Here is a 13,336-nt window from a genome sequence, read left to right on the forward strand (position 1 = left end):
AGACTTCTGAGAAAACACTTTTGTCTTTTAATTTGGTGGTTGGTTAAAGGATCATATCAGTGTTACAATTGTGTGCTAAATTTGACTGAATGACATCAAGTTTTAAGATTAACTCCATTATGAACTAAAAACCCTGTTGGTTTGCTTTCTTCCCTGCTCACATTTCTGTAGATACCTGGTCCTGTCCTGAAGATCTAACTCTACTGACAGCCAACGCTGAATACAAAAGAACTTCCAAAAAGAGGAGCCTTCATGGAATATTCTTAATCTATGCTTTTCAGCTTATGTTACCACTTTAGGACAAAAGGTGGCCTCGGATTAAAGCAGCTTCTAAAAATACATAATTGGCATACACGAGCGCTTCAGAACACATATGCGAAACTACTGTGAAATGGCCACTCCCACAGTGTCCGACAGTGACCTTCCCTGTCCTTCATCACATGATGATTCTCTTTAAAGAGTTGGCCCAATATTTACAAACTGAGTCTCTATAAATGTTGCCTAAAGATTTTCTTGTGACATTTTCTAAAAAAAGGAGAAACTGGGCTCAACGAGTTATGACTATATTTGTAACAGCTAAACTTATTAAGTGAGTCAAAGAAGAAAATGTATTTATGGCTTTCAGTTAATCAATTTTAAGTTTAGAGGGGAAAAGTGAAAAATTTAAATTATTTGAAAGCCGCAACAAGACAGCCAAAGATCTTTTGTCCAACTTGTTAAAGTGGGTAACATCAAGTGTAAGGGAGACAAACTACCTTTGTACATCAATTTCTAGCCAAAAATATAATAGGCAACTAAGTGTTCTATTTAATAATTATGACCCTCTAGATAAAACCCTAGATTTACGAAATTATATGCTTATTTTTAGAAGACAAAAATCTGAAAAGAGCTCGTATTCAGAACCATAAATTTAACCAGATCTTTAAAAAATATGTAACATAGAATCGGGTACCTTCAGACTACCAGAGTATATATAAAGCCATTAATTTCAATGGTCCTGTTTGGTATTTAAATACTAAGATCGGTCAACATTTCAGAAAACTAAAATTCATATGAATTCCCACCACTTAGACATAAGAGAATGTCAGCAATGGTTGCTAATGCAGAACATCTTAAATAGGAGACCCATGAATTCCACCTTCTTCTCATTCAAGAATACAGCACAAGAGTTTCCAAAAATGTATGTCAAACTTCATGTGGGAAGATGGCTGAGATGTGAGATGCAGGGGCTTCATTCTGGGGTGTCTACTTTTCTCCTAGTGCTCCCTACAAATATTCCCTTTGCCCCTTCCTCCTCACCCAAACCCATCTAGGGAGATAGAAGCTATACCTGTCCAGGGTCTCTTCTGCTCAGCTTTTTTTTTTTTTTTTTTTTTAGAAGGACTGGATGGAGAACATGTAAAGGGTAAAGGTACAGTTAGTTCTCTCTTCAGACCCTGGCTGAAGAAAACGTCCTGTGCCCAAGACAAGGGGCTCTGAGGACACACTGTAAACATCTTCTCACAGACTGCTACAGAAGGATGAGGCACCAGGAATAACAGAAACAGTGACACTCAAGTCTGCAGGGCCGCCTGTGTGCCTTAAATAGAAGTCTACACAGGTGAGCTCCTGTTGCAGCAAAGTCTGTCGCACTTACATTCCAAAAGAATGAATCAGCACACAGCATCAGATTGTGGCTTGCACGAAGTATAAGTTAACTCTAACAAATAAAAGATGCCTTCCCTACCTAACTTGCTGGAATATAGAATATAGTGTCACCAGAGATTTTACACCTGATTCTGTCACTATAGATTCCAATTCCTGGAAATAAAAACGACATTTTTTTTTTAAGCCCTGTTCCTAGCCTCACTGGTTTGTGACATGTATTTACTTGCATTTAATTCATTCCAGTCATCATTTAAGAATTTCCAAAACTAAAAGTGAGAATGATGTTTCCTTTCTTTTTTTAAGCCTCTGAAGCAAAGGAGCACTGGTTCTCTCTTCCTCCTGACCTTCCCTCTCTTGCTCATTGTAGAGGCCATGAACCTTAAAGACAAAAGTGTCTAAAAAGGAGATGGAAGACAGAAAAATATTTTACTTGATTTGGTTTCTTCTACCAGTTGTACTATTTTTTGCAGAGTTTGAAATCCTCTTTATTTCTGTGTGTGTGTGTGTGTGTGTGTGTGTTAAAAACCATGCCTATGGATCTAGCTGAAGTTGTAGTGGCCAGAGTCCTATAACTGGCAGAGATTGCTAAAGATTATACTCAAAGTATATTCAGTCAAATAAAATTTTCATCGTCTAGTTCCTTTACCCAAAAGAAATACCCTGTTCAATAAAACACGAGAGAGGAGTCGTTTTCTAAACACAAGTCGTGCTGTAGTGCTGCTCTACGAAAGCCCTTTACCCCTTGCCACACGACTGTATCTACAAACTGCACCTCGGCAAACATGAAAATCAATGTAACAATTCGATGTACAAGGCAAGGCCTACGGCGCTGCTAATGTCCCCTTGCTGGACACACACCTTAAGTCTCAGAGCTCTCAAGGGGTTTGCTGTGGAATAAAATTAGATTCCAACATCTGCCACTATTAAGGAAAAAATTCCATTTCCATCTCCCATATGAAAACACTATAACCAATGAACAGTAACTGAACCTTGATACCGTAATGGTTATTACCCAAATCAACTATTTTTTTTAAACAGTAAAATTAGCAAATTCTGCTCTCATAATTATTTGAATGTTATCAGACTAAATGTTTGATAAAATTCCAATATGATTCACTTGGAAAAACTGCTGCTTATTTGAATACCCAGAATATAAAGTGTATTCATTTGTAGCTATTCACATTATGTTTAAAGCATATCATCTTTTTAAAGTTTGCATTAGCCTGCTTTCCTAACCAAGCACAGAAAGTAGCCTACCTTCAGTTTTTACTTGCATATTTTATTCAGACATTTCTATTAGAGTTAAAAACAATCTCATTTCTATTATTCATTGAAGAGAAGAGATAATACATGTGAAATGATGGAACCTACACGAGTTTCTTTTACTGAAAATATTCTGTGCATTAGTCACAGCAGAATGTGCCTTACCTTTTAAAATGGAAGGTATTTGAGATACATAAATACATGATAAATAAATCACTCTTATCCACGAAGAGTATGGAACCTCTTACTTAGCACATTATGAAATGTTATCCATTTGTGTACAGTGCTGTATAATTTAAAAGCTCTTCTGCATACATTGTAGTATGTGACCTCTTCCCATGTTAAAAGAACCTTGGGCTCAATAGAGTTAAATAATCTTGCAATATCATGGTGCCAGGGACACAGCTTAGACCACAGCCAGCCTCCCGTGACTCTTACAGCTCACACATTCACCTCCATTGGGCATGAAAAAGCCTGGATTCCACGAGTCCATGAGTGAGCCAATGAAGAAAGGAAAGCCTACATGGCTTCTATGATGAACTAGTCCAGTGTCCCTAATTCCTCACTTCCAGGACAGGGTGGGACTTCAGTACGGAAACTGCCTTGAACACTCAGGAAAACAGTAGGAGAGGTGCAATTTGGAGTTGGTGCTACTATTTATTAGCTCAGAGACCCTTATGCAGAAACAGAAGAAAATAACAGTAGCTCACAGGATTACTAAATTAAATGTAGATAATATGTAATTGCAGGATAGGGTCTAGCCTGAAAGAGGTGCTGACTGTGAGGCCAACCCAGACAACCAGGGCGAGACACAGAAGCAGATGGAGGGAGATGGGCTGAGATGATGTGTCCCTGGTACTGCTCGCTTCACACACTGGATCTTTGGGAAGCACTGCACTATGACAAGCCCTGGCACATATACCTGAGGTATGAGTAACTTCTTTAGAAGGTATAAATTCTGAACATGAAAAAGGCCGGTCCAATTTGAAGCAGATTTGTTTGCTGGTTGATTGGTTGGTTTTTGTTTCCTTCACATGACATCATGGTTGAAGAATAGAACCTAAGTAAATGACCATCTTTCCTATTAATCAGATTTCCTGCTACCAAACTGTTTGGGGGGCTGTCTTGATACTCATCAATCCTTGTACATGTTTTCATAAAGAGAGTAGTACCGACACCTAAACTGAACAGCTAAGAGAAAAATCCCCAAAGTAGGAAGTTAGAATCCATTAGAAATGAGGAATAACTACTGAAAGGAATGAAAGTTAACAGTTCGCTTCCTTTCAAAGCCTGCAATCTGAATTATTAGTCAACCAGAAGAAGATCAGCTACAAGTTTGGGGGGCGGGGGGTCTTGGGAAATAGGCCACCATGGCAGATGCTTAGTAGCTGCCCACTTACATTACTGAAATAGCAGCTTAGGAGGATCTACAAGGACAGGAACAAAGAGCAAGGATGTTTAAAAGCTCCCTAGTATTAGCCAACTGCCACCACCTTCTGAATTGTTTCAAAATCAGTAATTCAGTCCAGGGGTGGAGAATCTAGAGCGTCGTTTAAAAGAATCAGGTCACAGGTAGCAAAGGGGCTGTTAACCATAGGGAGATATGCTACAGTCAGAAAGGACACAAGGAAGGGGTAGATTTGAATTTAATGTCAGATGACAAGGACTAACTAACTGATATGTATTGAATAGCTTTATTATTAATTTTTGTTTGTTTTGTTTTAAGGCTGACCTGATTAGTATAATACATGTGTAGTTTCTCCAGTTTGGAGATTTGGGAAAAGTGTGTGGCCCTTGTAGGACTGAAGTCTATTATTCTTGGTAATTGAACAGGTCAGGAGGAAAATAAAAAGATGTAGACTCAGAAAGAAAGGCAAGATAATATATATTTAAATAAGAGATCCTCATCATAATTAGACTAAATAGTCAAAACAAGAATGTGCAGGGAGGGTGGGTGAAGTGAGAACAGGACACTTCTCCTTAATGCATAGCCTTGGCATGTAAATGAAGACATCTGAAGAAGCACACAGGTTTGAAGCGGCTCTAACATTCTATCATAATTAGAAACATTTCAAGAGCCCTGTAATTTCCAATCAAAATTACAGTAATTTCCGATATACAAGCCATGATTCATGACAGAATTTTACATTCCATGAGAGATTACGGTGGCCTGATGTATGACACACTGAGTACAGCACTAACATAAACAATTCAGTTTAATGTTTAAACAGCACTTGATGTTTAGAATCTCACAATAAAAGAAACATATTATTGTAGAAATTATCACTTTGACAGTGATTGAAGGGTAGGCAGGCATGTGGCCTATAAAGCTATAATTTTTACAGTCCACAGCTTGAGTTTAATCATTTTTATATAACATTTCCAAGATATCCCTTAAGTATTTCATCCAGCCTATAACTTAAACAAGAACAACATTTTTTTTTTAAACCAAAACTCCCACTAAGTACCACTAATAACGTCAATAGAGTAAGATTTTAGGAAAGGTTAAAAAGGTATTGTATTATAAATACGTCATATTGTAAATACTCCCAGAAGTATATACTTTAACCACAAATTAACAAGCTGGGGTGTTATAAAATAGACGGTTCATTAGTGATAATAAAAATATACTTGTGTAAAATTTCAAGTTGTTTAAATCTCACCTGAAGCCCTTGGTTGCCTCTAAATCTCACCTTGACGCTGTTATCAACTCCTTTGCAAAGGGGAAGAAAGTTTAGTATTCTTCTGGTCCTTTAAAAAGTATTCTTGGCTTTGGAGAAGCATTAGCAGACTATTGTGAATTTGTTCTTACAGATGAGCAAAAATTATCAATATGCGATGGTACACTGACAAAAGGCAACACAGTCTTTTTGTTTTTATCTTGTTTTGTAGAGATTTGCAACTCTTCCAATTCAAGTCTGTTCAGTTCCAACTCATCAGAATTGAACAAATTTTCTAATTGTAATTCAATTTGGGGATTGTGTATAAATCTACAGAAAAACTAAAATCATTAATATGTAAAGATGTGTGCAGTTTGTTTTAATAAGTGCACCTAATAGCTGTAGACAGCCGAGTGGAACAAAACAAACTGTGTAACTTTTGCTCTAGTATTGCAGAATATAATATCAAGGTCATCTGAGTAATAATGAAACAGTAGTAAGTGAATGATTCTACTACAGTGAACTGGACCAAGAAACTTCCCATCATTACGATATTCCTCTGAAAGCCATGATAAACTGACTCAGGGATTGACAGAGAAATCCTTATCCTAGGAATGACTTGGAGGAAACAAAGCCAAGCAAACATAAACTACATCTGAACACGGTTTCATCTCAAAGCTCTGTACATAATTCCTGGAGACTGTGACCTCTTGGTGGTGCAAGTTCGCACTGAAAATAGACACCTCTGTTAATGAATATTCCACAGGCATCACAGACAAACATTCTCGATGCCTAATAGAGGCTCTTACCTGGCTTTTGGTTGCCGCAACCTTTGCAAACAGTGCTTGGGACACTTTAGCGCGCTTCATTTCCTGCTGAATCTCATCATAAATGGAAGCATTAATGTTCATGGTATTGTTCTCTGGTTTCCCATTCCTCTCAGTGGCAATAGTAGCTGTTTTCACCTACAAAACATTTTGAACATGGCTGTCATTTTTCATTGGCCAAATTGTTTTGAAGCATCTCAGGCTCGGCATCCAAACTGGACACTGTTGCTCCTTTTATGATCAAGGTGATCAACAGTGCAGTCATTCAACATTAGTTATTGCCCTGAGATCAGATTGCTTAAGTTAAGGAAGTCACATTGTCACAGGTGATTGCATCTGTAATGTGACAGCAACTGCCAGCTGACAACCAGGAATTATAATGCCATAAAGTAAGTTTGCTGGAAAACAGAATAGTTTCAAAGACTTGAAACCCCTAAACTAATTGTCTCCCAATTACCTTCCATTGCAATCCTAACAAAGGAAATTCACAATTAAAATCATAATGCACATTGCGGTATCTTCACTGCGTACCCGATGCCTAATAGACAACTGCATCACTAATAGCTATTATATACTATGGCCTTTTTAATTTTAGACTCTTCTTTATGCCTTTTCCTCTTATGTTTCATTTAAAAAATCTTCCATAACAAAGCCATTTGCAGAACTGCATATTTAAATCTTCTATCCATCCATGAAACAGGTAGAGTGCCTTGCTTAATTATCATAAAGGCTGGTTGCATTTCACACGTGCATGTCCAAGCTGTTCTATGTAATTATTTCATCTTTTCCTGGCACCCTTGTATATAACTATTTCCTTTCGACTTGTGGAACTAGACAATAAGAAAATGTTTCACAACATTTCACAGAACATTACTATAAGTTACACAAAATATATAATCAGTGACTTCACAAATACATTAGTACAGTGAAAAAACTTGTATCAGTGCCTCAGATAATAATGATAAACAGGTATCAGCCGGAAAAAAATGCCACTCAATTTTAGGGAGAAAAATCAAATCCCAACCTCAAAATTTATTGACAGGACTGTTTTTCTAACTCCAAATTTTCTTATGTGGTTACACGAACCAGCCTTGAAAATTTACATACGAATTATGCAGCTGAATTTTCACTGAAAATATAAAGCAAAAAATCCCTACGGATGTAGGACCATTTTTTTCTCTCAACAAAATAATCAAAGACCTCACTTCTCAGTGTCCTTTACAGAACCCAGGTTTCTATCCTCTAAATTCATGCCATCTTGAACAAATTCTTACATATACTATGGAAAATATAAAATGAAGTATATTTTAGGATAAATGGATGATGTTTTAAATTTTTATTATTTTTTTTTTTTGGCTTTGAATGACACACATCTCTAGTCAACCTGTAAGACTTCCAGGTTTCTATTACCTGGTCCCCAAAACAGTTGGTATGAAAAGAGGAATAGAGGTCATCCCGGATATTTACTTCTCAAGGAACTAAATATAAGTACCCTCTGAAATGTACTTTTTTTTCACATTTTTTTAAAATTGGTGTATAAAATGTGCTTTCTGAATCCTCCTAACTTCTAGCCTGTATACGAAATAATTCATCTATGACTTTTCTTGAGGAGGTAGATTCTTCCATCATGACATTACTTCCTCTAGGCATGGAAAGGGTAAGGGTGTGGAAAGGCTGGGCAACAGGCATGAAGAGGACATAGCAGGTGAGGCGGAACAGGTGACCCACTGCCTGGGCCTCACTGCCACCTTTCAACTATTACCTGGAAACAGAACAGCATGAGTCCAGGCTGGGTCTCCAGAGTCCCCTTTCCAACTCTGGGACTTATGGTAAGCAAGGGCCCTCATAGAGGTCCATTAACGACTAGAGGCCTCCAAGAAAGCACACAAGGCTTTGAAGCAATAATCTGCTAAACACCACTTTAGGAGCTAGAAGAGTTAACGCATTACCATAAATTGCTTACAAAGTTGCTTCGGTGAGATTCAAAACTCTGCTCTGGGGTGGTCTTGCTTTGAGGCAGAGGGATAAGGTTTAGGCAACCCACAGGGTCCCTTTTAATACCTATTTTTCTCACTGCTTAAATGAAAGAGGAAAGAAAAGCCATTTCAATTGCTTTGAAAATTGGATGTTATAGAAGTGGGGGCACAAAGTCCAGTGCCTACGAAGAAACAGTTTCTTAGTAGCAATCTGGTTAGCAATAGTTAGGAAGAGCAGGCTTTGGAATCAGTGTTTTGGTTTGTTTTTAAAATAATTTTCATTCTTTTGTAAAAATTACACTTCAGAATTTGTCTTTGAAGTGGGCTATAATCATTTTACTTCAAACCTGTAATATACTGTTTCTAAAAATTTCTTGGGTTAATGCACTTTTTATAAAGTGGTTACAACTTGCACTAAAAATTGTTAAAAACTGTTAGAAATTGCAAGATCTCAAAATTATTTTTTAAAAAATCAAATAATCATTTCCTAACAGCCGACACAATCAAGTCAAAACAAACATAGAAAACAAGTATATACGAAACATTGTTTATACAAAGAATGTGAGGTTAAAACTTTATAAAAAATATAAAGTTAGAAAGTCTCTGGGGCTGGGGATGTGGCTCAAGCGTTAGCGCGCTCGCCTGGCATGCACATGTGGCCCGGGTTCGATCCTTAGCACCACATACAAACAAAGATGTTGTGTCTGCCGAATACTAAAAAATAAATATTAAAAAAAATTTTAAAAAAAGAAAATCTCTGTCTGTATTACTTATTTAAAAAATATTTAGAAGAGATCTTTTTTACCGTCTTGTTGGCCCAGATACGTATCTTATCATAGATAAGCTATTAGAATTCTGGAATCATAATTTTTCCCCCCAAACAGAAGCTATTGCTGAAGGGGAACTGAGTTGGACAGCTTTTCAAAATATGAAGGCTGAATTTCTCCCCAGGTAAAAATGGAAACAAAAATCTTTTATACCTCACTCTACTAAGTACTATTTTAGCTCAGTACAAAAAAAAAAAAAATCTTCTTTAATCCTGGTTTAGCTTTTAATATTATATCACACATTAAAATTCATAAAGTAGTTCATTCCAGGCAAAACAAACTACTCTTCAGCTCTTCTCCGCAAATAGCACAGGAGGTGAAATAAATGCAGTTGCCTTCTGAATAGCTTTTATCAAGGTAGCGTGTACTACTCCATTATTACAGCGGCGCCAGGGAAGTAGTTAAGAATGGGAGCTTCTACTATTTACCCTCCCTGGTGGGGACAGGGTGCAGTACTAGGGTCTGCTTTTCATTGTACTAAAATCATATAGAACACAAATTTTCCATGAAAATTTTACCGTGCTTAAACCGCGAATCATACTTTGCACAAAATGAACTCTACTTTGGTCTTGACTGGTGAAAGTGCTACTGCTCTTTGATGCGTGAGGAACTGCCTGCAAGCACGTTAGCTCTCACATACACAAAAGTTAAAGTTTTATGTACTTTTAATAATTACGATAATAATGGCTGGGGACATTTATTAGTCAGTTATTATGTGCTGGACATTCTGTTAATATATCTTAACTGCTTAACCTATATAACAGACCATCGTAGGTATTAGGATCACCCCATTTTATAATTGAAAAAATTCTATTTTAACAGAGGTTAAGTGATTTATCCACAGCTCAAGGATGAAATCTTATGTTTGTCAGGCGTAAGTGCTTATCTTAGAGACTATGGAGTTATGGTGAGTCCGTGTTGTTCTTGGGCTTTCCTTAACTTATTGAAAGATGTGGGGCCTGCTTTTTGATGGGCATTTGCTAAATCTAGCTCATTAACGTTTGAGTTTCAGAAGTTCATGGGTTTAAAAAAGTAATGTTCAAAATCCAACTTGAATTTATTTTCTAAGATATTCAAACTACAAATGTTTTCTTAGTAATCCTGTGTCAGAAACACGCTATCCTGTAACATGCTTACTAGTGCCGGAAAACAGTCCTCACACTCATATTTTTTATATTAATACTGTCTTTGGTATCATGTTTTGATCTTTTTGGACTCTTTTTCTTTCATAGGAACAATGCTAATTACTTTCCAAACAGACTTTTGAAGACTTATAGCTCTTTTAAAGATGACTATTGATGAGAAGCATTTTATAAGCACCTAAGTAGGATCTTAATGTTTCCCAAGGGATCCATAACAAATAAAACTTTTATCAAGTGTTAAGTTCATACCTGTAATTGAACCTGAACTTAAGAGGAATGTATGTTTCATTATATTTGAGAGGTATTTGTTGTAAGGAAATGCTAATGGTGTAGCTACCAGGTTAATTATATATTCCTTATATGAACTTTGATCATTTTCTAAAAGCACTGTTATGAAATATCATACCTTACTTGATAAGCTAAAGAATTACATGAGATGTTAAAAAAAAGAAAAAATATATATAATTCATATACTAGTTATAACTTGATAATTACATACTTTCAAACAGTCCTTATGGAAAATAAAACTGTAAAATTAATTTAACTCCAAAACTCACATGTATAAAATTACACAAATAAAACCAGAATAAGCATACCTAAGGTAGAAATCATCAACTTAAAACTAATCTGTTCTGTAGAACAAATCATTCTGAGAAAATAATCATTAATTATTATTAATAAACTTCCTCTAATAAACTCATTAGGAAAATCTGCAAAGCATAGTCAGAAAAGAAACCTTTAGGACCAGGAAACTTTGAGAGGACTGGGTTCTCCCGGGTATTTTCTTATGACCATAGTTTGGAAGGGGTACTATCTTCATAGTCCCAGAAATGACATTATTCAAAATTTTCCCATGTGGATCATTTGTCAAATATCTCATTTATTTTCCCAGAACAATGTTTTCACATGTGTTCCTCTTCCTAATCTAACAATACACCTTCTCATCCCCTAGGACAAACAGAGCCCTCAAGTTCCATTTTTTCCCCTTTCTTACATAAGTTTGTATTTTGAGGAGGTGGCTTGCAGCAGAGGAAAGAACGAGACTTCATAGGGCATTTGAAAACTTTAATTAAACCTTACACTTGGGTTTCTCCTTTTTCTCCTAGCAAAAGGCTGATTTGAGGATTTCATGAATTAATGTATATGAAGGTGCTTAGAAAACTGTGAACCATTATCAAGTGCACGGTATTCTTACTCCTTGAATTAAAGCAAGGAAATTGTGAAAAAATGCTTTCAGCAAACATATCTGGCCCAGAGGTTACTGCCACAGGCAGAGGGCAAAACCCATGGCAAGGCTGCTGACATTGGAGGACAAGGGACAGGTGTGCAGAGGAGGGCCTGAACCTGGGCAGGGCCAGTCAAGAGCTCTGTTGTTTCCTGAGTCTGATCTAAGTCTTCTCAGGTGGGGTACTCCTAGAAGCTATTTGGATTCCCCTAGCCAGAGCAATCCCTCCTTGAAGATAACTTAGAATTCAAATACCTCAAGAGTTCGCTTGTTTGATCGGGTCCTGCCTAGGGGCATTCCGAAGTCAGGTTCAGGTGTGACCTATACCTTACAAAGAGCTGCAGACAATCAGTTTTTCAGGCCTACAGGTAGTCTGGGCCTTCCCTGAGTCACTAAGGGCCTCTCTCCCTTTGACTCACAATTCTTTATAGAAAGAAAGAGTTCAGGTCAATCAACTCAAGTCAAAGATTTGTTTCAAATCTCTTCATTTTAGGGGAAATGAAATGTATGGTGATTTCACACAAACTCTTCTTCAGCAAAATATATAATTAAAGAAGGCACAGTCTTGTAATCTGTTTGTGTATCTGTGGTTTCCTCCATTTTGTTCTTTCCATTTTAGTCACTTGTAATTAGCATATTTTTAAAACCACTTTTATTTGTGTGGTCTATTGGTTCCAGCTTAAGCATTCGATTTCAACTTAGCATGTTTTCCCCAAATCCAAAGTACTCATTTTGCAGTAATAATTCCTTTAATATGTCAAGAATATCTTAAAATTTAATTCACTGAATCACCGTTAAAGGGTAAAATGTGAAGACATTGGTAGTGAGTTTTATTACAATAACATTAAGTAATGCAAAAGGATTCTCCCTGAGGAAAACAGTGTACCTTAAAGATTTACGTTATAGCTATGAAATAAAATGGAACATATGTACATATATCAGATAATCATTTCAGAATTTGGTTAGATTGCCAATAATACTACATTAATAAAAACATATTCTTTGAAAGAATTCCACGAAAAATAATTAGTAGTATCTACATACTTTGGTTTGATCTCCACCCTTCTTGAGAACAAACAAATGCAGGTAAGGGTAGCTCAACAAATAATCAGTAATTCACATCAAAAGAAATTATACATTTTTTCTATCCCAACTTACCACAGAAAACAATGTCTTTATACATACAGATGGGAAAACTATCCCCATTGTATCTTAAGCATATATGAAAAGAAGTATCACTTAATAAAAATTAGTGTAATTTTGGCTACAGAGAAACTTTGGCTGATGAATATTGATAGCATAATCCCATTTGGAAAGCAATGGAAACCCTCAAAATCCTAGAAAAATCAGAAGTTTACAAAAGAATATTTTGAATTTGTGTATTAAGGAATCATTAAGTTAAATATTTGGGCAGAGTTTTAAAAAAGATGCTCAGTGTTGAAATGCACATTGCTCTTCGGCAAGTCATTCTTTTATGAGCACTGCCAATGGGGCGATAAGCAAATTAACTTTCTGCCCAGAAGCTGGCTAGTGTTAACTAGAGGAACAAAACTGACCAAAGTGTATTAACCCTAAGTACTGCCAAAAACAACAACAAAAAAAGTGTAAAACCAAGACCCAGGTAAAATACTTTTTTTTGTTCAATTACTCTTACAAAAAGTAAATTAAAAAATTCATCATTCTTTATATTTTAGGAAATATTTTTATAGAAGGATCTATAGACCAAACTCCATTACTGTGTGTATGTAGGCAGGCAGGTATGTATGGAG

The 13,336-nt window shown here is 36.3% G+C and overlaps 1 protein-coding gene across 10 annotated transcripts in view; it reads right to left on the bottom strand.

Moving 5' to 3' along the window:
* Satb1 (SATB homeobox 1) overlaps window positions 1-13,336 on the bottom strand; it is a 95,609-nt gene that overhangs the window by 23,520 nt on the left and 58,753 nt on the right. For all 10 annotated transcript variants that reach the window (XM_046422701.2, XM_046422702.2, XM_058572207.1 and 7 more), the window contains one exon: window positions 6,380-6,535. In XM_046422701.2, coding sequence (XP_046278657.1) covers window positions 6,380-6,535 — 156 coding nt within the window. The remainder of the gene's footprint in view (window positions 1-6,379; window positions 6,536-13,336) is intronic.

This window comes from Marmota monax, unplaced genomic scaffold (assembly GCF_021218885.2).
Source record: "Marmota monax isolate L192 unplaced genomic scaffold, Marmota_monax_Labrador192_F-V1.1 WCK01_AAM20220418_F8-fsc00278, whole genome shotgun sequence".
Lineage (NCBI taxonomy): Eukaryota > Metazoa > Chordata > Mammalia > Rodentia > Sciuridae > Marmota > Marmota monax.